The sequence below is a fragment of the Dendrobates tinctorius genome, unplaced genomic scaffold, assembly GCF_039654945.1.
Source record: "Dendrobates tinctorius isolate UK_male_01 unplaced genomic scaffold, ASM3965494v1 ptg000011l, whole genome shotgun sequence".
NCBI classification, from domain to species: domain Eukaryota; kingdom Metazoa; phylum Chordata; class Amphibia; order Anura; family Dendrobatidae; genus Dendrobates; species Dendrobates tinctorius.
The window spans coordinates 3,001,493-3,025,131 of NW_027361679.1; the positions used below are offsets into that span (position 1 = coordinate 3,001,493).

The window sequence follows — 23,639 nt, forward strand, 5'->3', positions numbered from 1 at the left end:
CCATGCTACCTGCTGCACTCTCCACATCCAGGGCTGTGGCGTCGGTAAGCCAAACTTCCGACTCCTCTATTTCCATAACACCTACTCAGACTCCACCAAAATGGGCTCCGACTCCATGACCAACTCCACAGCCCTGCTAGGGCTGTGGAATCGGTAAGCCAAACCTCCGACTCCTCAATTTCCATGACTCCACCAAAATGGGCTCCGACTCCACAGCCCTGTCCACACCTGCGCATTATTACCTAATTTCCTATAATGGATGAATGTAATGACGGGCAAACACTGGTCACTTTAGGTCTGGTGATAGGTCCTCTTAATTGTGGTTCGTAATCCTGTATTTGAATTGTAAAGTGCTGCGGAATATGATGGCGCTATATAAATAAAGCTTATTATTATTAGTGTACATACATTACCTACATGGTTCCCATTGACTTGTATTTCAGGTTTGTCATAGCTTGTACAATAATCTAATAATGACATATTTATTTTTCCGGCAGTTTGTGGGGATATCCATGGACAGTTCTTTGATCTGATGAAGCTCTTTGAAGTCGGGGGATCACCTGCCAACACGCGTTACCTCTTCTTGGGAGACTACGTTGACAGAGGATACTTTAGCATTGAAGTAAATATAATTTCCTACTTAATGAATGGATTTTGAACAAGTTGCGATGAACATGATAGAGCTAAATTCTGCCTGTACTTTAGTCTTTGCCCCTTATTGTGTAACTGGTGGCATATCCATGTGTATATTCACATCAGTGTCTCCATGTGGGACATGTGCAAATAGCCGCTCACAGAAGAAGAGAGCAGGGACTGTAGTGCCACCTGCTGGAAGTAGCAATCCTAAGCGTCAGTGTCGACTGCAAGACTTATGATCAACAGCTAAACCAGAACCTCCATTTGCAGACTTAGGCCTGTTTCACACTTCAGTTTTTTTGTGTCAGTTAAAATCCGTCAAAATGGCGGAAAGCGGATGCGTTGCTAACTGATGTGAACGGATGCCACCGGACCGTTTTTTTGACGGATCCACCGAATGAAGAATTTTAAAGGAACCGCAGCCCGAGAGAGAGATTTTTTTCCAGCCGCCAGAACAGACTTTAGGGTTAAATTTCCAGCTGACTGAAGTCTTTCGGGCATGCGCAGTGTGAAGTGCGGCATGCTCCGTTCGGGCATGTCGGCGGACGGCAAAATTTTGGCGGATCCGCAAAAAAACGGATCCAACGGATGGCCGTCCGTCAAGATCCGCCGGTAATGCAACTCAATGGGAAAAAAAACGGATCCACCAAACAAAATGGCGGATAGGTTTTTTTTTTTTTCAAAACGGCTGATCTTGACTGATGGACAAAAACTGAAGTGTGAAACAGGCCTTATCTGCATCATTGCAAAGCAGGAAAACTGGTTAAATGGATGACAGGCCGATGACAGGAGGTCCAAAAATAAAGTTTCTCATACATACAGCACTACACAGAAGCAAAAAAGTTACAAATAGCATTTTTATGGCCCCGTTAGACGGGCTAATCCAGGCTGCTAAATGATTGCCAGTCAGCTCCTTAAAAGCCAATTGGCAGTCGTTTATTGGCGTTCTGCACAGACACAATCCTTGGTAATACGATTACTTTGTGTGCATATAAAGTACCATGTTGTATGCAGCACATCTCTGCTTTCCAAGGGTCAATGTGTTGTTTTTTACTATGATTTTTGCGGCAGCATATTTCATAGATTTGTTGTTTTTTTATGTATCTATATCGTTATAGATTTAAAAAAAAAAAAAAGTTGCAATTTTCACCTAAGCTACTAACACGAATACTAGACTAGATATATTATATTTCTTGTTCTGTACAGGTGATTTTTCATTAATCTTTGTAGATATTACAATGAAATGTGACATTTCTACATACAACTCTTCGCCCTTGCTTTACAATGACCTATTCCCAAGAAACGCCCTCCTTGATAACTTAATGATTCCGATTCAGTGTATTTCCATGTAGCTTCTGTGAGGAAGCTTGAGCCCAAAATTCAACTTACTATAACTAGTGATGAGCGAGTATACTCGTTGCTCCGGTTTCCCCGAGCTTGCTCTGGTGATCTCCGAGTATTTTGGCGTGCTCAGAGATTTAGTTTTCGTCGTCTCAGCTACATGATTTGCGACTGCTAGACAGCTTGAATACATGTGTGGAATGCCTGCTTGTTAGGGAATTCCCACATGTATTCAGGCTGTCTACAAGTCATAAATCATGCAGCTGAGAGGAGAAAAACTAAATCTCCGAGCACGTCAAAATACTCGGAGGACACCCGAGCAACTATGCTACTCGCCCATCACTATAACATTTCCAAGATTTTAGAAGTTTTTTTGTATCTTTGTAATGAAAAATTAAAAAAATAAAATAATCATGATAATTGTTTTAAAAATACACTTAAGATAAAATCTCAGCTTTAAAATTGGTTATCTATTATAACCAAGCGTTAAAAAAATCATGAACATGTTACTGTCCGATTGCTGTGAATTTTCTGGGTATTTTGATAGATGCTCCCTGGCTGGATAAAGCAGAATAACATTTTTGATCGTGTAGTTTTGTCATCCCTTCGGTGAATATTTTCTTTTCTTTCAGTGTGTGTTGTACTTGTGGGCCTTGAAAATTCTATATCCGAAAACTCTTTTTTTACTCCGCGGGAATCATGAATGTAGACATCTAACAGAGTATTTTACTTTCAAACAAGAATGTAAGTATTCTAATGAAGAGCTCGTTGCCCCCTTTTATTCCTGGGAACAGGGCGATTTCTCTGTACACAGATTTTGCAATAATGTGGATTTTTATGCATCAGTCTCTCCTTCTAGTGTACATAACCAGGTTGGTAATCAATAACCTCCTATTTACTTGTTGTGCTACATCAGGGTTGGCTTCGTTGGGAATGGAGCAGAAAGGTGCCTGTCCTAGTTGTTCACCCTTTGACTGCTGCTGTCCATTACTGCAGAATGATGAAAGTGGACTTCTCCTTTCGGTTTCTGCCACAGAGCATAATTATTAGCATACAGCGCAACATATGTTATACCACGCTGCTGTAATTTACATTAAATTTGTAAAATAATCCACTACGTTAATAAAAATGAATAATGAATGTATTTAGAAATAATGTTTTAAAAATTTTAAAATGTCACGGTTATGAACGCAATATTTATGTTTTGATTCATTACATTTTCTTTTTTTTTTCTTTAAGAGGTTTTGTTTTTTTCTGGAAGACTTGTGATTGTACAATGTTGATTTTCTTAATGTCTGGATTCTTACTATCATTAAAAGGTAAAATAAAATATTCAGAAAGAGTGTATGATGCCTGCATGGATGCCTTTGACTGCCTTCCTCTGGCTGCTCTAATGAACCAACAGTTCCTGTGTGTACACGGTGGCTTATCTCCAGAAATCAACACTTTAGATGACATTAGAAAAGTAAGTGCCTATAGAAAAGACTCCTGTCAGTGTTGTTGCGCAAAGATATGATCTCTAAACAAAAAAAACAAACAATTGCTTTGCAAGAAGCAGACATAATTCAAGGGTAAAGTACTCTACTAAAAAGATCTATGAAACATACATGAAAATATGAGGGCGAATGGTTTCAAAATGTTTCAGTTGTATCTCTTTTCAGAAGCCTAAATCCTTTGGTTCTCTTGATACTGCCATAGAGTTAAATTATAACATTCTGGTGGCCTTTAAAGGGGTTATCCAGGACCTTATTGTTTTTTCACTATGTGCCAAAAAACAGGTAGGTGTAACATCTGCCTGAGGTCCCAGGCTCAAAAGGCTGCCTCCGACACTTTGCACAAGTCAAGTGTAATGCAACCGTAGAAGGGCTGTCGTCCAGAGGTAGGAATGGCCATCAAGAAGTATCAGAGCCGAGGGGTCACCTCAAAATCATAATTCGTAAGAATAGTCAGAAACAAGCCAGGGTCAAAACAGAGATGCACAAAACAAAATAGGAGAAAACACACCTACTTAGGAAAACACAAAGTTATATCTAGCAGCTTCCAGCAGTGAGCTGGATGCTTTAGTAGGGTGCGGTGCTCTCCAGTTGGCTGGAGCAGAGAGCTGATACCTTCAGCTGGACAGCACACACACCGATACTGCTAGACTGGACGGCACTACAGGTTCCAGCCACTCTAATCTTATTGGCTGGACAGGGCCTGCTTTCCAGAGCTTCTGGTTCTGACATTTCTATCACCAGCGCCGCCTGCAGAGTGAATACAACGGCGCCTAGTAATAGAAGTGGAAGTCAGCAGGTTCTGGTGGAGATGTGACAGTAGGTAGTTGGTAATTACCTGCTTATTCTACCTTCCACTGGTGTAGAGTGTAACTGCCAGCGATTCAGCTGCTCTGCGTTAACAGAGCAGCTTTTCATCTTCCAGGCTGCTTTGTTGACAGACTGCCGAGTTCATACTGATTGACATCCAGCTCCCCGCAGTTAGGCAACAGGGAGCTGGCTGACAGCATGATTTCAGCAGTTACGCCTCGTAAACAGAGCGGAAGAGGAGCCGCTGCCCTGGCAACGTGACATCAGCGGAAGCTGCAGAATCTCCAGATGGATCAGTTTATGACCACTCTGTGCTGGCTGAGATCGGCGCAGGGCAGAACAGGCAGGTGGATAGCAACAACTTACCTGTTGGTTCTTAGGCGTAAGTAGTTGCCGAACACCTCTCACTCTAGTCTTCTCACAGATCTATTATCACCTTCAAGAATCTCCAAAATTTCAAATTCTCCAAATGTTTGAGCAGTTTTTTTTTTTAAATAAATTGAATGCATAATTGCATATTTACTAAGTTTTTTTTTTATGGAATATGCAATCGGTAATAAGAGGCATTTTGAAATGCAATCTGCATATTTATCAACACATTATTTCATTCCTGAGTATTTCAGTTACAAAGCCATGAATAATTTACAAGCCCAAAATAAGTTTGGAATTGTAGCTCCGTATTGCATATTTTATGATACACATTTGAAGCCGAATCTCTGAATGCATCTTTCTAATGAAAGTTTTCTTCTTTTTAATTGAACGTCAAGGCGATGAAATATCACTTCATTCCCCTCAAATAATATTAAGCCCTGGGCTAAAATTTTGCCGTTTCATCGCTGAATTATTTACATTTTTACTTTTCTTCCTGACTGAATTAGTCAGCTTGATAGATGTATGAATCAATGTGACAAGTCAGCTTATTTTATTAAAGGTTGTCCAAGGTTTGCTGCAGGAGTCCATGCATGGACTGAATTACTTCATACCCTGAATTTTAGTTACAAATAATAAATCCGATTCATTATATTAATAGGGATTTTTTTTTTTTTTTTAGAGTTCGGTTATTTTATTGGTTAAATGAAATCTGTTCGGTCCCCAAACACTGTGAAACCACCACTACTAGACCATATATCCTTATTTTTGCAGCAAAATGATATGTCTTCTGTACTATATAAATGTACCTCTTTGTGCTAAATTAACTTGTATATGCAAATTATTGTGGACTTTTCCTTTGGGGTGTTTATATACCAGGACTAGTTCTCCCTCCGTAGCTTCAATCATGGCCCTGTGAGCATGATTGAATTTCCATATCCCACCCGCGGCCTCTCATCAGTCCCTAAATTCTAATGCATGCACATGACCTCATAGATGTCCGGGCTTGTGCAGTGAAGCCAGGTGTTCTGCCCTCGGCTTCATTACCATGCTAAACTTGACCACTATTTGCCTTCAAAACAGCATCAGTTCTTTTAGGTACAATTGCCTTCACTTTTGAAGGACCTCGGCTGGAAGAGTGTGCCAAATATCTTGTAGGACTAACCTCAGATCTTCTGATGTAGGCTTGCATAAATTCTTCTGTACGCGGGTATATGGTAGTTGAGTCACACCCACAGGGGCGTGATTGAAGCTATTAGGGGAGGTTTAATTTATGTGAGTAAATGACTAATCCACATTAATTTTCATGTTGTTTGCATCTGTTTAGTAAATGCCTAAACTCCCTGTGAATTAATAATTTTGGAGCTGCTTTTTTCATAATTCTATGTTGTCATTCCTCTTTTTCCTCCTTTATATTTTTGAATACAGGGTGTTACCATTCCCCTTTGTTAAAGGGAACATTTCACCAGAAATAGCGCTGTTAACCTGCAGATATGCGGTTATTCTGCAGGCTAAGGCCTCTTTCACACATCAGGTTTTCGCCGTCAGGCGCGATCCGGCGCTTTTGACAGAAACCGGATCCGGCGAAATGCAATGCCGGATCCGGTTTCCCCCCCATTGACTTGCATTTGCGCCGTATGGCCATGCGTTTCATCCGGTTTTCGCCGGATCCGGCAATGTGTCGCGATCCGGCGTCTGGAAAAAACGGAGACTGTAACGTTTTTTGTCTCCGGCGAAAAAGCCGGACACGCCGGATCCGGCGCGTCCGGCTTTTTCACACAATGAAAGCCTATGAGCGCTGCAATGCGCCGGATCCGTTTTTTTGGGTCTGAGCATGCTCAGTAGCTCTGCCCACAAGACATATATAAAAGCAAGACAGTGGGACCCACAGCCACACCCAACATGCCACCCAAGAAAGCAACCAAGCGCAGCAGGAGAAGGCAGGAGACCACTGCAGCACCATCAGCACCACCACCACCACCCCAAATGGAGCAGCAAATGGAACATGCTGAGGAGGGGAGGCCAGCAGCAGATGAGAGATGGTAATTATCAAATCCCCCATTCCTCCAAACTAGGGCTATTGAATATAGAATCATAGAATCGTAGAGTTGGAAGGGACCTCCTGGGCCATCTGGTCCAACCCCCTGCTCAAAGCAGGATTCGCTAAATCATCCCAGTCAGATGTCTGTCCAGCCTCTGTTTGAAGACTTCCATTGAAGGAGAACTCACCACTTCTCGTGGCAGCCTGTTCCACTCATTGATCACTCTAACTGTCAAAAAGTTTTTTCTAATATCTAATCTGTGTCTCCTCCCATTCAGTTTCATCCCATTGCTTCTAGTCTTTCCTTGTGCAAATGAGAATAAAGTTGATCCTTCTACAATGTGACAGCCCTTTAGATATTTGTAGACAGCTATTAAGTCTCCTCTCAGTCTTCTCTTTTGCAAACTAAACATTCCCAAATCCTGCAACCTTTCCTCATAAGACAGGGTTTGCAGACCGGTCACCATTCTGGTCGCTCTTTTCTGAACTTGCTCCAGTTTGTTGATGTCTTTTTTAAAATGTGGTGCCCAAAACTGGACACAATATTCCAGATGAGGTCTGACCAAAGAGGAGTAGAGGGAAATAATGACTTCACGTGATCTAGACTGTATGCTTCTGTTAATACATCCTAGAATTGCATTTGCCTTTTTTGCTGCTGCATCACACTGTTGACTCATATTCAGTCTGTGATCTATTAGTATACCCAAGTCTTTTTCACATGTGCTGTCACTTAGCCCTATTCCTCCCATTCTATATATGCTTTTTCCATTTTTATTGCCCAGATGTAGTACTTTGCATTTCTCCCTGTTAAAAACCATTCTGTTAGTTGCTGCCCACTTCTCCAGTTTATTTAAATCTTTTTGAATCCTCTCTCTCTCTTCTCTAGTATTAGCTATCCCTCCTAGCTTTGTGTCATCAGCAAATTTAATCAGTTTACCATCAATTCCTTCATCTAAATCGTTGATAAAGATGTTGAACAATACAGGGCCCAGAACAGAGCCCTGTGGTACCCCACTTGAGACATTCTTCCAACTGGATGTGCAGCCATTTACGACCACTCTTTGGGTCCGATCACTAAGCCAGTTATGAATCCACCTAACAGTTGCCTTGTCCATTCCATACTTAATCATTTTTTCAATAAGGATTGTATGAGAGACTTTGTCAAATGCTTTGCTGAAGTCAAGATATACTATATCTACAGCATTTCCTTGATCCACCCAATCAGTGATACCGTCATAGAAGGAAATTAAGTTAGTCTGACATGACTTATTAGTTACAAACCCATGCTGACTCTGTTTAATCACTTCATTCTTATCCACGTATTGACATACATGTTGTTTAATAATTTGTTCAAAGATCTTTCCTGGTATAGAAGTCAGACTCACCGGCCTATAGTTACCTGGGTCCACCTTCTTCCCCTTTTTGAAGATAGGAACAACATTTGCTCTTCTCCAGTCTTCTGGCACTTCTCCTGTTCTCCAAGAATTTTCAAAGATTATAGAGAGGGGTTCAAAAATTTCTTCTGCTATCTCCTTCAGTACTCTGGGGTGTAATTCATCTGGACCTGGAGACTTGAATTCATTTAGGCTAGCTAAGTGTTTCCTCACTATCTTTCTGTTTATAGATATCCTGGATTCTTCTATTCCCTTAATAGGACAGTGAATAACAGTTGATGTTACATTTCCTTTCTGAGAGAAAACAGATGCAAAATAGGAATTTAAAAGTTCAGCCTTCTCAACATCCTGTCTTACCATTTCATCATTTTCATCCTGTAAAAATCCTATAGCATCTTTGACTTTTCTTTTACTTTTGACATATCCCCAAAATCCTTTATTGCTTTTGACATCTCTTGCAAGCCTCAATTCATTTTCAGCTTTAGATAATCTGATTTGTGCCCTGCAGGTTCTGCAGACAGCATTATATTCTTCTTTAGATATGCCTCCCTCTTTCCATTTTATAAACATTTTTTTCTTCCTTTTTAGCATGTGCTTAAGTTCTGTGTTCATCCATCCTGGTTTCCTTAACTGCTTCCTATTCTTCCCTCTTTTCGGAATTGTTAACAACTGTGCTTTGAGAATTTCATTTTTCAAGATTTCCCATCCCTCCTGGACATTTTTGTCTTTAAGGATATCCAGCCATTGGATCCCTCCAATTCTCTTTCTGAATCCCTTAAAATCTGCCTTTCTGAAATCTAACCTTGACGTCTGAGTCTTCACAGGTCTTCCGCCTCTAGTTATCCAAAATTCTAAAATAGCATGGTCGCTACCTCCTAGGGTCCCAGCCACTTTTACCTCCTCAACCATTTCCTCCCTGTTTATAAGGATTAGATCCAAGGTAGCAGTTCCCCTTGTTTTCTCCCTTACCTTTTGGAAGATAAAGTTGTCAGCAAGAGAGGATAAGAATTTCCTTGACCTGTTAGTTTTGCCTGAGAGAGATTCCCAACAAATGTCTGGATAGTTGAAATCTCCCATGACAACTATGTCATATTTTTTGGAGAACTTGGCCATTTGATGCATAAAGAGTTCATCCATAGCTTCAGCTTGCACAGGCGGCCTGTAGTAAATGCCTACAATGGTGTCCTTTCCATTGTTCTGTCCTTGTATTCTTACCCAAACAGTTTCCACAGAACTCCCAGTCTCTGAAGCTTCAATCTCTGTGCAGATATACGCGTTTCTAACATACAATGCGACACCCCCTCCTCGTTTATCAAGTCTGTTTCTTGCAAATAAGTTGTATCCTTCTAGTCTTGTATTCCAATCATGTGTATTGTCCCACCAAGTTTCAGTGATTCCAATGACATCATATTTCTTTTCCTGTGTTAGTAGTTCCAATTCTCCTTGTTTGTTGCCCATGCTTTGTGCATTAGTATAGAAACATTTTAGTTTGTGATTGGTTTCTCTTTCTCCAATATTTTTATTAATTAGATTCTTTCGTCTTTGTTCTTCCTTTCCACTTCTAATAGCAGAGTTCTCAATAGCATTTGTCAGGTGTATGGCTTTTTCTGGTTTTTTGCTTCCCTTCCCATGTTGTTCTAGTTTAAAGCTCTCCTTACAAGTGTAGCAAGGCGACTTCCAAATACATGCTTACCAGTCTTCGTAAGGTGCACCCCATCTCTAGCAAGTAGTCCATCGTATAAGTAGTTCACTCCGTGATCCAGAAATCCAAATCGTTGCTGACGGCACCATCGACGTAGCCAGTTGTTCACCTGCAGAATCTTATTCCACCTCCTTGTTCCATGGCCATCCACTGGGAGGATGGAAGAGAAGACCACCTGCGCTCCCAGTTCTTTCACTTTCTTGCCTAAGTCTTCAAAGTCTCTGCAGATGGTTTCCAGGTCGTTTCTTGCAGTGTCATTTGTCCCCACATGTAGTAGCAGGAATGGGTAGTCATCTGTAGGTCTGAAGAGTCCTGATATCCTGTCAGACACATCTTTAATTTTTGAACCTGGAAGACAACACATTTCTCTTGAAGTTATATCCGGTCTGCAGATAGCGGCCTCAGTTCCTCTCAACAGGGAATCCCCCATGACCACCACTCTCCGTTTCTTCTTCACAACATTTTTCTTTCTCCATCCAGGAGGACTCTGAAGGCGTACAAGGTTGCTGCTTGTTGGCAAAGTCTTATCCTGATGTATTTCTTCATTGTTTTCCTGCGTGAGAGCCTGGTACTGGTTTCTGAGCAGTATGGGTGCTGACTGCCTCCTGCTTCTCTGGGTCACATGTCTCCATTCCTCTGTATCAAGATATTCATTGGCCCTTTGTTTCTCTTTATTCAACAGCCGCCCAATAGATGCAGCAGCAGCAATGGCAGCAGGTGGAACACCACCCACAGGCATGGAGTGTGGCCACCAGGAAGACAGCACATCATCTTCTGGGAGCCCTCCCTCGCATCGTCAGCGTTTGACGGTAAGTTTTTATTTCCAAAATCCATCATCTCTGTAATATATGTCTATTCATTGCCTTTTATTTCAAAACAGGATTCACAAGATGAAGAGGAGCTCCCAGAAGAAGAAGGAAGGGGTGGACAGACACTTGGAGTGGGCTCACAATTGGTAAGTTTTTTGCATCAAACGCAGAAACACAACATCACACTACACACAACACATAGAAAACAATGTTCTGCAGACCACACACAGCAAACAAATGCCTACATCCAAAGACATAACATTTTTTGTTTTCTTCTCTAGTCTTCCCAATCTGGTGCTCGGCCAAGAGGTCCTCGCAGTGCCTCCCAGGGTCGTCGGCGACAGCAACGCGGCGGTCACCAGCGTGTAAGTATAAATATTTTTGCTTTGTTTTTTTGCACTTTTTATTTCATTTCTTTTGTGGAGGCTAATTATGTTATTTTTGTCTTTTTCTTTAACAGCCTTCACAGCGTGCTCCCGACTCTGACGGTGAGGATGGAGGACTCGATGTGGACCACCTCATCGATCTCGTCAGAGAAAGGGAGCCGCTCTGGAATATGGCTGACCGCCGCCACGCTGACCTTATCGTTACCCGACGACTCTGGGAGGAAATCTGTTCGCTCCTTGTGGGCCGCTGGGAGGACCTCGATGTTCGGGCCCAGATTAAAGAGCGTAAGTATATACAGTACCGGTTGCTTGATGTAAACCAGTGTTTCCCGAACTCCAGTCCTCGTGGTCCCCACGGATCATGTGTTCAGGATTTCTATTTACTATGGAAATCCTGAAAACATGACCCCTGGGGACCATGAGGACTGGAGTTTGGGAAACACTGATGTTGTATACTAACCACTTTGTCCTTTCTCGTTTCAGGGAACAGAATTGTGAATCGGTGGCGGTCTGTGAGGGATCGTTTCAAGAAGGAGTTCAATAAAGAGATGCGGGCCCCGAGTGGATCTGGAGGACGCAGGAGCAAGTACAAGTACGCAGAAGCCCTGTCGTTCCTCCGGGAAACAATGGTCACTAGAAGGTAAATATTACACACCACATGTGAAAAAAAATGTTAGATGTAACTTTTTTTTTTCAGCCAGGGCCATACCATGTCAGTATTTTAATTGTTTTTTTTTCTCTTTATTCCACAGCACGGTGAGCAGCACTCGGGAGCCTGCACGATTGGACCCTTCTGAGGCGATCCCTGAGGAGACCGGCACCGAGGGAGACTTCGACCGCCCCGGTACATCTGCACCTTCCCAGCCTTCCCACACATTCGACCCATCTGTCCCATCCACCAGCACAGGAGCATCGTGGCCGCCTACATTACATGAAGCTGCTGGTGAGGAGATCGCTTTCCCTTTACCCCACCCTTCTGCCCCTGCCACCTCTAGTACACCTGCGGGTACTGGGTGGCAGCGGCAGAGGGGTCAGGAAAAGACTTATGCGCCAGAGTTCTTGCATCTGAATGCATCTTTCCAGAACTGTCTAAAAGTCTTGTCAGAGCAAATCTCCGCAGGCTATCAGCAGATCAACTCCAGCATTCTGGAGGTGAAGACACTTCTGCAAACCATGCATTCAGAAGCAAGATCTTCGCCAAACCACACCTTTTTCAGGTCTGTTGTGGAGTGCATGGAAACGCTCTCTCCTGCCCAGCAGATGCATGTAATGCATTCATGCCACGCTGCTCTCCAGCAAGTTACCTCCCAACCTCCTCCTCCCACCACAGTAGTTCCTCCACCTGCACCCCCTCCAGCCACTTTCCATCCTCCCCCTCCTATTACATCTACACCCCCTCCAGCCACTTTCCATCCTCCCCCTCCTATTACATCTACACCCCCTCCAGCCACTTTCCATCCTCCCCCTCCTATTACATACCATCCACCTCCCCAGCACCATCCACCTCCCCAGCACCAGCAACCTTCCCAGCACCAGCAACCTCCCCAGCACCAGCAACCTCCCCAGTACCAGCAACCTCCCCAGTACCAGCAACCTCCCCAGTACCAGCAACCTTCCCAGTACCAGCAACCTCCCCAGTACCAGCAACCTCCCCAGTACCAGCAACCTCCCCAGTACCAGCAACCTCCCCAGTACCTGCAAACTCCCCAGTACCAGCAACCTCCCCAGTACCAGACATCTCCCCACTTCCAGCAACCTGCCCCGTACCAGACATCTCCCCACTTCCAGCAACCTGCCCCGTACCAAACTCCTTCCCCATACAACTTGCCATCAACATCATCTGCTCCTACAGTCCCTGCCCAACCCTCCACTCCACCACCCACCACCTCTTCTGCTTCCCACATGTCCACCCATTCTGTAGTTTTTTCCACACCTTCACCTCTAACTGTTCCTTCCCCACCACGATCCCAGTCCTCTCTCCACACTCCCAGTGTCGAAGTGTCCCGCAGCCCCTCCAGCAGTATTTCCACCACACACTACACAGATTTATAATGTGTGTATTTAAATAAAAATGACCAGTTTTATGGTTTCAAAGCTTTATTAAACAAGTTTATTAAAATTTTAAAAAGTTTACTAAAAAAACATTTTTCAATAAAAGTTAAATTATTTTACACTGGTTGTCTGTCATTTCTTTCTGCGTCGAAAAAGGTTAAATACAGGGTATTTAAAAGGTGAAATGGTATTCAAAACTAGGTATATAACTGTGGGTAAATTTTAGCTTTTTGCCACAGTTGTGTTCCTGGTTGTGTTTGAAGCAAAGTATTTCACCTAAAAAGTTGTGTTTATTGTTGGTGATTTCCTAACAATGTACACAACTTTTGTTAAAAGGTGAAATACTTTGCATAAAACACAGCCAGGTACACACCTGTGGCCTAAAGCTAAAAATAGTAAGACCATGACAAGATAGCCAACTTTGGTTGGCAAAGGTATATACTGTTGGTCCAGAAGGTACACAAGTTTGGTTAGGGCACAAATCTTTCACACTCTGTCATCCTGCCAGTGTACTCTGCCTTGAGGTGACATAAAGTATATTGCAAAATTGTCCCTCATTACTGAAACCGTAACAGAACTTCTAGTGGTAATGTCATGGTAATCTTGCAAGGTGGTTTCTTCAGAGGTGTCCTCAATGGAAATGGGTTCCTTGAAGATAACAAAATTGTGGAGTACCACGCACGCTTTGATCACCTCGTCCACAGTTTCTGTCTTGAGGTTGATCGCAGTCAATAGGACCCGCCATTTGGCTGTCAGAATACCAAAGGTACATTCAACCATTCTTCTTGCTCTTGTGAGGCGGTAATTAAAAATGCGTTTTGGTCTTGTCAATCCTCTGCTAGAGTACGGTTTCAAAAGGTGTTCTGACAGCTGGAAGGCTTCATCCCCTACACAGACAAATGGCATAGGTGGACCAGATATTTGCGGCAGCGGTCTAGGTGGTGGGAACTGGAAGGTGTTTCCATACAGTTTACGCCCCATGGCAGACAGTTTGAAAACTTGAGAGTCATTGGAGCGGCCATAGGCCCCAATATCAACCGCAATAAATTTGTATTCCGCGTCAGCGATGGCCATGAGGACAATTGAAAAATATTTCTTGTAATTGAAATATTCCGATCCCGATCCAGCTGGCTTTACAATGCGGATATGTTTCCCGTCCACAGCGCCCAAGCAGTTTGGAAACTGACATATCTGTTGAAACTTGTCAGCAATTTCAATCCACCTCTCTGTTGTGGGCTCTGGTAAAAACTCTTCAGCTAAGGAGTCCCACAGTGCACGGCATGTGTACTTCACAATTCCAGATATGGTGGAAATCCCGAGTCTGTACTGGAAATGCAGTGACGAAAGGGATTCTCCAGTTGCAAGAAATCTGTGGGGAATTAAAAAACAATAAATTAGTTTTAAATCACAGCATTACATACCAAAACTGACCTATAACACTTGGAGATACAAACTACCACCAACAAGATTGCAGTGAAAGTGTGCTCTGATGCGAGCATATCCAATAAATGTGGCTTACCTTAAAGTCACCATCAGACGCTCTGCGGGTGAAACAGAGAAGCGGCAATAGGTGTCCGCTTTTCTTATGAGGTGTGCAATGCGCTCCACCAAGTAATCAAAATTCTCCATTTTCATCCTAACATATCCAAAAAATTTATCCGGGTTTCGTCGAAGGTCCATGCAGAGTGTAGAATAGACCCCACGCGTCATTCTCTTGGCTGTGATGGGGTGGATCCACAAACGTCGTCTACGATGCCTGATGCGCTGCTGTCTCACTCTCTCCTTCTCCAGAACAATCACCCTCAAACGATTCGCCTCCGCTATAAAATCCGCCAAATTCTTCAAAATATTTCCAATGACAACATCCATCTTCGCCAGTAACTTGCTCTTCTCTCCAACCTGCACTTTCTCCTCTACAACCTGTCAAAGAAGGGCTGTAGGAACATGCTATATATAGTTTTCCAGTAGCCAATCCCGTTCGGAAGGCCACAAGGGTCAATTTTAAAAAACGGATCCGGCGTAATCCGTCGAAAAACGGATAGAAAAACGGATGAACCGGATGAGACGGATCCGGTTTTGTCTGTCAAGAAAAAGACGGATCCGGCAGAAAACCGGATCCGTCACATCCGGTTTTACGAAACATTTGCCGGATCCGGCGTTCCAGCACGACGCCGGATCGCGCCTGACGCCGAAAACCTGATGTGTGAAAGTAGCCTTACAGTGTGATGAATATGCCCGATGCCTACACGCAGCCGAATGCAGCGGGAGAAAATGATCTTTATTCTACCCTCCAGCATTCGGTGTTCAATCACCGCTCTGAGTATACTGAGCGGTCGCTGTAATCGCGCCTCCGGCCCTGACTGACACTGGCTCTACATTGCGGCCAGCTGTATGTCAGGGTCGGAGGCAAGGTTACAGCGGCTGCTCTATATACTCAGATCGTGACTGAACCGGTTACAGCCCGCCTCCATTACTGAATACCGAATGCTGATGGGGAGAATAAAGATTATTTTCTCCCGCTGCATTCGGCTGCAGGCAGATGCTAGGCAGCATCATAACGCTGTTAACCTGCAGATTGATTGCATATCTGCAGGTTAACAGTGTTATTTCTGGTGAGATTTCCTTTAATGTGACATTGTTAGCACTGATTAGACAGTTTTAGAATATGAAAAGGACATAACCCATATAATAGCAACCAGTTTTCATTTTTTTCATACGTTATTTAGGATGAATACTAGAAGAATGGCAAAAAAAGCTGTGTGGGAAAAAATGTTGTGGAATTGATGTATCATGGGGGAACACAAATATTTATTTCAACTTCCTCTCCGTTTTTTTTTTTTTTTTTTATTCTGTCACTAGTTCTCCACTATATACAGTGGCATGTAAAAGTTTGGGCACCCTTGGTCAAAATTACTGTTATTGTGAACAGTTAAGCAAGATGAAATGATTTCTAAAAGGCCTAAAGTTAAAGATTTTGTTTCTATTTTAGGCAGAAAAAAAATATATTTTCATATTTTACTTTTTAAAAATTGCAAAAAGGAAAATGGGCCGATGAAAAAGTTTGGGCACCCTTGGAGATTTGTGTGCTCTGATAACTTTGACCAAGATTTCAGACCTTAATTAGCTTGCTAGGGCCATGGCTTTTTCACATTCATCGTTAGGCAAGGCCAGGTGATGCAAATTTCCCAGCTTTATAAAAACCTAGCGTCCTCTAACCTTGTTCCAAAAAAAACGCAGCCATGGGTTCTTCTAAGCAGCTGCCTATCACACTGAAAATAGAAATGGTGGAGGCCCACAAAGCAGGAGAAGGCTATATGAAGATATCAAAACGTTTTCAAGTTGTACTTTCCTCAGTTTGAAATGTAATGAAGAAATGTCAGTTAACAGAAACAGTGGAGGTCAAGATAAGGTCTATAAGACCAAGCAAAATTTCAGTGAGAGTTGCTCGTAGGATTACTAGAGAGGCAAATCAGAACCCCTCGCTTCACTGCAAAAGACTTTCAAAAAGATGTAGCAGACTCTGGAGTTATGGTACATTGTTCTACTGTTCAGAGGCTACTGCACAAATATGGCCTGCATACATGAGTCATCAAAAGAAAACCTCTCCTGTGTCCTCACCATAAAATTCAGCATCAGAAGTATGCAAAAGTATGCAAAAGAACATCTAAACAATCCTGATGCATTTTGTAAACAAGTCCTGTGGACCGATCTTTGGCCACATTGATCAAAGGTATGTTTTAGAGGAAAAAAAAGCACCAAATTTCAGGAAAAGAAAATCTTGCCAACCATTAAGCATGGGGGTGGATCAATCATGCTTTGGGGTTGTGTTGCAGCCAGTGGCATGGGAACATTTCTCTAGTAGCGGGAAGAATGGATTCCATGAAATTTCAACAAATTCTTGATGCAAACATAGCACCATCTGAAAAAAGCTGAAGTTGAAAAGTGGATGGCTTCTACACAAGGATAATGATCCTAAACATTTGTCAAAATACACAATAGATTACCTCAAAAGGTAGCTGATGGTTTCACTCAGTCCCGTGATCTGAACATCATTGAAAATGTATGGATACTATAGACCTCAAAATAGCATTGCATTAAACACAACCCAGGAATCTCACAGAACTGGAAGAAATTTCCAAGGAATAAATGGATGAAAATCCCTCAAACAAAAATTGAAGGACTCTTTGCTGGCTACAGAAAGCATTTACAAGCTGTGATACTTTCAAAAGGGGGCGCTGGTATTTAGTTTGCCCAGACTTTTGCATCGGCCCATTTTCCTTTTTGTAATTTTTAAAATGTAAAAGTTGAAAGTGTGTGTGTATATATACATACATACATACACATACATATATATATATTTGCCTAAAATGCAAAGTTTCCTGCTGCATTGTCAGAAACTATTATCAAAGATAATGATGATGACTGCACAGTGCTTGTCAGGCAATTATAATGTAGGAGATTACAGTTCAGTCTCTCTGACTATAAATGTATGATTTGTTAGATTATTTGGAAGAATATATAGGTAATGATAATTACAGTGTTATCGCAGCAGATAGGGATGGTAATTCTAGCTGTTCATGTGATGCAACATGAGATTTATAGCAGATCACAGAGTAATAGCATGCAGGCTACAAATCAACATTGACCAAAGAAAAGAAAACTAGGAGTTGGAATGCACAGAAATAAGTACACTGTATATGAGAGAAGTGATAGACAATCAGTTTGGGGTGCAGTTATAGAAGAGAAAATCAGAGTGCTTCTTCAAAAGAGATCTGTCAGGAGAGCTTCACTTTAACTCTTTCCTGTTTTTGGATCTCCATTTGTAAGCCAAAGGAAAGGGCTACCATAAAGAGTACCTAACTCTTCCAGAAGCTTTACATGATAATGTATTAATTGAATGGGATCTATGTAATTCTGCAGTCAGTGATTTGGAAAGTGGAGGAAAAATGAAGCTGTCCCCAGCTATCGCTATATCACACATGGTCGGTCTTATGGAATCTTTTATATGAACTGCGAGGGAACCATGTGAGGGTTTTCTCATGCCCAGTTATTACATTGCAAAGGAGCTTACACTTGAAGTCTAATTTGTAATATACTTGTCTGTTTCAGAAATTGGATTAATTCTCGTTGTTTTGCTTTTCTCAGTTAGATCGCTTTAAAGAACCCCCTGCATATGGGCCCATGTGTGATATTTTGTGGTCAGACCCCCTGGAAGACTTTGGTAATGAGAAAAGCCAAGAACATTTCACTCACAACACAGTCAGGGGGTGCTCTTATTTTTACAGGTAAGTCGATTATAATGTAACTGACACTGATGAGTTTGTCACTCGGTGTTCCCTCTTCGGACCGTGCTCCCAATTCTCATTTTGATTCCAGATGTTTGGGAGGTCTGTTTTGGGGCAATACTTTTGCTTTTCAGGCACTTGGGCTTTGTTTTCATATTCCTGGTGAAGTTGAGCGATGCCTCTGTGCCGCACCTTAGTTACATAAATGTTACGCAGCCAGTACAGCATGGAGCTGCCGAAATAATAAATCTTCTCCTGATGGTTTCTGGGCATTTTGTGACAAGATCTGTCTGTGTTTAATAACAGAGAGATTGCAAAAAATGAAATATGTAGCGCTGATCTTACGGTTTCCACTTCAGGGGAGCAGAGACTTCTGAATTCTTGTGTTTGCTGTGAGAACAATCAATATTGAGTAAAAAGTAAAAAATACATGTTGTAGCCCAAATCACACATGAACAAGACTGAAAAGAATTTCTTTACAAAGGTCAAACATAAAAATAATTAATTGGCTCCAGGTTTCTCATTAATGACCTCTTGTCTATCCGTACTGCTTTAGTAAATAGGAGCTAGATGGATGGACATACCATTGGTTATATCTCTACGGCCGCACAAGAACCCAAGAGATAAAGGGGCCTGGATTCGGCTCAGATGGCTCTCAACCAAAGCATTGTTCATCTGACTGCTAATGTGTAGGGCCATCTTAACCCCTTCCCAACATATTTCGTACAGTTATCTGCCTCTAACATCCACCCGTGGCTGTTGACATTGACAGCGGCATTTAACTTTTGAAATAATGCTCACAATTGAATAGCTCTTTTCTATAGTATTTTTCACCCATCAATTGCTTGTTTTTATCAATGACCTTTCTCAAGCAGTTTTGTTAATATTAGTGTGCATCCATTTAGTGCAGTGGCACATATATTTTTCGTTTTTCTGCTGCATGATATATTTACACTACCAGGGGTGTATACTGACGCTTGCCGCTTTAAGTATTCTCTCCTGAAGTGGGAGTAAGCGTGGGTGTGATCATACTCTTCAGATTATAAAGGTTCAAATCACCCCCTTTTGCCCATTTAATAAAGCAATTTAAAAGAAAAAAAAAAAGAAACATATTTGTTATTGCTGCTTTCATAAAAGTCTGCTCTATTAAAATATAAAATCAATTAATCCAATCTGTAAATGGTATAATGAGAAAAAAGAATGAAAAACCCAGAATTTTGTTATTTTGGCTGGCGCAATGTTGCAAAGGAATGCAAATGAAAAGAGATCAAAATACCAAATCTACCCTAAAATGGTATCCGTAAAAATATCAGCTCATGGCACAAAAAATGAGCCTTAACACATATGACAAAAAATGAAAATGTTACTGGTCTCGGAAAATGGCCACACAAGAAAGAAAAATTCTAATTTTGTGTCCATCACTTAAATTGAAAAGTATCTTTGGCATCTACGTACTCAACTGGAGATTCATTTTGCCAGGTAAGCTTTACTGTATAGTGCATATGCTATATAAATGAACTAAAAACTATTGTGGATTTGCACTTTTTTTTTGCAATTTTGACTCATTTGGGATTTTTTCCTGCTTCCTACTGCATTACATTACAAAGTGAATGGTGCAATTCTAAAATACAGTTGGACTTGGAAAAAATAAGCCCTCATATTCCTATGTCAAAGGAAAAATAAAATATAAGCTATTAAAGGGAATCTGTCACCTCTTTTTTCGAATATGAGCTGCCGGCACCGCTATCAGGGGTTTAACCTGAAAAATAAGAAAAAAGCACTAGATTATACTCACCGGGGGGGCGGTCCGGTCCGATGGGTGTCGCAGTCCGGGCCGGCGCCTCCCATCTTCATATGATGCCGGCCTCTTCTTTCCTCCCTGTCGTGGCTCCGGCGCAGGCGCACTGCTCTGTCGTGTTGAGGGCAGAGCAGAGTCCTGCAGTGCGCAGGCGCCGGGATAGGTCCTGCAGTATTCTGCTCTGCCCTCAACAGGACAGAGCAGTGCGCCTGCGTAGGAGCCACGACAGGAAGGGAAGAAGAGGGCGGCATTGTATGAAGATGGGAGGCGCCGGACCGTGACACCCACCGCACCGGACCGCCCCCACCCCCAGTGAGTATAATAGATCTCTTTTTTCTTATCTTTCAGGTTACATCGGGGGCTTATCTACAGCATTACAGAATGCTGTAGATAAGCCCCTGATGGCGGTGTCGGCAGCTCATGATCTTTCCTAAGAATAGGTCATCAACGTCTGATCGGTTAAGGTCCGAAACCCGGCACCCTGCGGATCACCTGTTCTCAGTGTCAGCGGCAGCCACCAGCCAAAAGTGCTTAATTACGGAGCTGCTCCTCTGTCTTTTGATAATGGCCATGGCTGGGTACGGCACATCTGATTCCTATTGATTTGATCGATTCCTAACCAGCCGACACCGAGACCAGCTGATTGGCAGGTGTGACGGGTGTCGAACCTTGACCGATCAGGCATTGATCACCTATCCTAAGGATAAGTCATCAATGATAAAGTAATGGATAAGGTTTGAAGGAGCAGCAACATCATTTCAGTGCAGCTCCTTCAGGTTTCTGTTACAGCAATGCTTCAAGCCAGCTTGCAAATATAGGAATGTGGATAAAGCCCTATTCACATGTATGGAATTGTACTGCAGTTATCCTGCAGAGCGGCCTGCTTGGTGCCATGTTTTGCAAGGAATTACCTAAATGGCCCTGTACTTTTTATGATTAGAAGCGGTGCCAAATGACACCCACAAATCGGAATGTTATAGCACAGCCAGGTGATAGAGTTTCTTTTTTATGAGACAACCCTTCTAATGTTGACCCTAAAAATCGGCCAAGGTGTTGACTTCCCACCCGTGACTATCCCAAGAAATACTATATTTACCATTTCCAGGCATGGGCTTGAGAGGGCCACTAAAACTCCAGCATTATTTATTACATTCTGTGATTGCTGCATAATTAACTTTGATTGGATAGTTTATCATTGTCATTGCTGGAGAATATATGTTTTTTTTTTTTTCTCAAACTTCCCTCAAGAGAAAATCCTGAGGCACTTTACCCATTTGTCTTGTGCAGGATCTGACAGTCCATTCATTTATTTATATACTTGGGCAGATTTAGTTTATTATGCAGAATCAGCTGTAACATGATCTTGTGGTTATATCCTTCATTTTTGGACGAGATATTTAGTGTTCTTCATGTTATGGCGCATAGGATGTAGGATGGAGCAGTCCTTGGATTGTTCCTCATAAGCTAAGTGTGGTTTGATATTAGTGGCTTGCAGTAGATACAAGGTAGCTGGATACCAGCAATGGAGGCACTGTGAGTTTCCAAATTATTGTGTTCCAGCCATTAGGGTAAGAAGAGTGACACATAGGGACAGATGCACCTGCTGTGCTGTGAAAAATAACTTCCAGAAATGATTTTCTTATTGCATTTCATGAGAAATTGAATTGCCAGATTCGGCCAAGAATATTTCCATGGGGAAGGAGGAGAAAGTTGTTGCCAGATACCTATGGAGGTGCTTATTTTCCCTTAAAATAGGATTGGCCGTTGAAATGCCAACAACCAGAGTCTTCTCCTCCCCACATGATCATGGGAGAATTAGGAGTCTGCCATATAGCTTGTCTCGTCAAAATTGGCTGGTTTGGCAGACTGTCATCTGATGTGTATGAGGGGCCCTTAGTTCCACCGCAAAACATCTGATGTGTGTACAACATACCAAGTAACATGATTACTGTGTCATTTCGCATTTGGCTTCATATGTCCTTCTGTAATCTTCATTCCCGGCCTCAGTGGCCACAGACTCTAATTTCCTTATAGAGCTAAAGGTGGCCATTCACAGTAGACTAAAGTTGATACAGAAATAGAAAGAAAAGACTATCAACCATAATGAACGTTCCTATGGATGAAAATTTAAGGCTGAGTTCACACTTGGCGTTTTTTTCGCGTTTCCGCAGCGGTTTTAACCGCGAAAAATAAGCATCCCATGCATTCCTATGGGATTCCGCAATGCTGTGCTAATGCTGCTGTTTTTACCGCGGCGGAATCGCTTTGCGGTAAAAAACGCAGCATGCTCATTAATTTTGCGGAATCGCGGCGATCCGCACCCATAGGAATGCATTGTTCTGTTTACTTTCCGCATGTGCCCACCATGCGAAAAGTAAGCAGTACAATTGTGGATGGTACCCATGGTGCGGAGGAGAGGAGACTGTCCTCCGGGCTGTGGGTACCATATCCTTGTAAAAAATAGAATTTAAAATAAAAAATATTGTTATTCTCACCTTCCGACGTCCTGCGCAGCCTTCCCACCTCTCTCCACGCTCCCGTTCCCAGTACTCCATTGCGAAAATGCCCATGATGACATCTGTTCTCGCGGGATCGCGAAGTCTCGCGGTCATTCGCGCGACGTCATCGCGAGTCACCGCGAGACGTTGCGATCCCGCGAGAACGTACGTCATCGCGGGCATTTTCGCAAAGGATTACTGGGAACGGGAGCGTGGAGAGAGGCGGGAAGGCTGCGCGGGATGTCGGAAGGTGAGAATAACACCATTTTTTATTATTTTTTTTATTATTTTTTACATTTTATCTTTTACTACTGATGCTGCATAGGCGGCCTCAGTAGTAAAAAGTTGGTCACACTTGTCAAACACTATGTTTGACGAGTGTGACCAACCTGTCAATCAGTTCTCCAAGCGATGCTACAGATCGCTTGGAAAACGCTAGCATTTTGCAAGCTAATTACGCTTGCAAAATGCTAGTTTTTCCGTGGGAAAATCGCGGGAATTTAAAATGCAATTTTCCCGCGGAATGGAATTCCGGAACTCTCGCGGTAATTTCCATGATTAAGCCCTTTCAGGGTGAAACGCGTAGGAAAGTGCCCCCCTCCATATGCCTCTTTATGTTGTTTTTACTTGATGGTAAGAAGATTTTATATTTTCAATAAAGCAATTGTTATTTTATCTCCTGGAGACGCTGGAAAATCTTTTTCTATGTTGTGCATACTCACGTCATCTCCCAGTCCACTGAAGCAAATGTCCCCTGTAACAGAATTAAAATAATAAACAATAATATTCCTCACATGTCCACCAAGAAGATAATAATCCATTTGTCCTGCGATGCATCTAGCGCTGCTACATTTAGATGGTAGGCTGCATTTTTGCCTAATGCGACTATACAGCCTGTCATCCAGCAGAGACACTGAGCTGTGCATGCTTTGTCAGCTCAGTGCCTCGCGGTGAACTCCTGTCACTTCACTGACGTCACCGTGAGCATGAAAAAGTGCTGTGCGATTTTTTTTTTTTTTTTTTTT

At 42.4% G+C, this 23,639-nt stretch overlaps 1 protein-coding gene across 2 annotated transcripts in view; it reads left to right on the forward strand.

Moving 5' to 3' along the window:
• Positions 1-23,639, forward strand: part of PPP3CA (protein phosphatase 3 catalytic subunit alpha) — a 383,095-nt gene that overhangs the window by 284,839 nt on the left and 74,617 nt on the right. For both annotated transcript variants that reach the window (XM_073589305.1, XM_073589316.1), the window contains exons 3-6: positions 498-622; positions 2,610-2,721; positions 3,297-3,442; positions 18,179-18,318. In XM_073589305.1, coding sequence (XP_073445406.1) covers positions 498-622; positions 2,610-2,721; positions 3,297-3,442; positions 18,179-18,318 — 523 coding nt within the window. The remainder of the gene's footprint in view (positions 1-497; positions 623-2,609; positions 2,722-3,296; positions 3,443-18,178; positions 18,319-23,639) is intronic.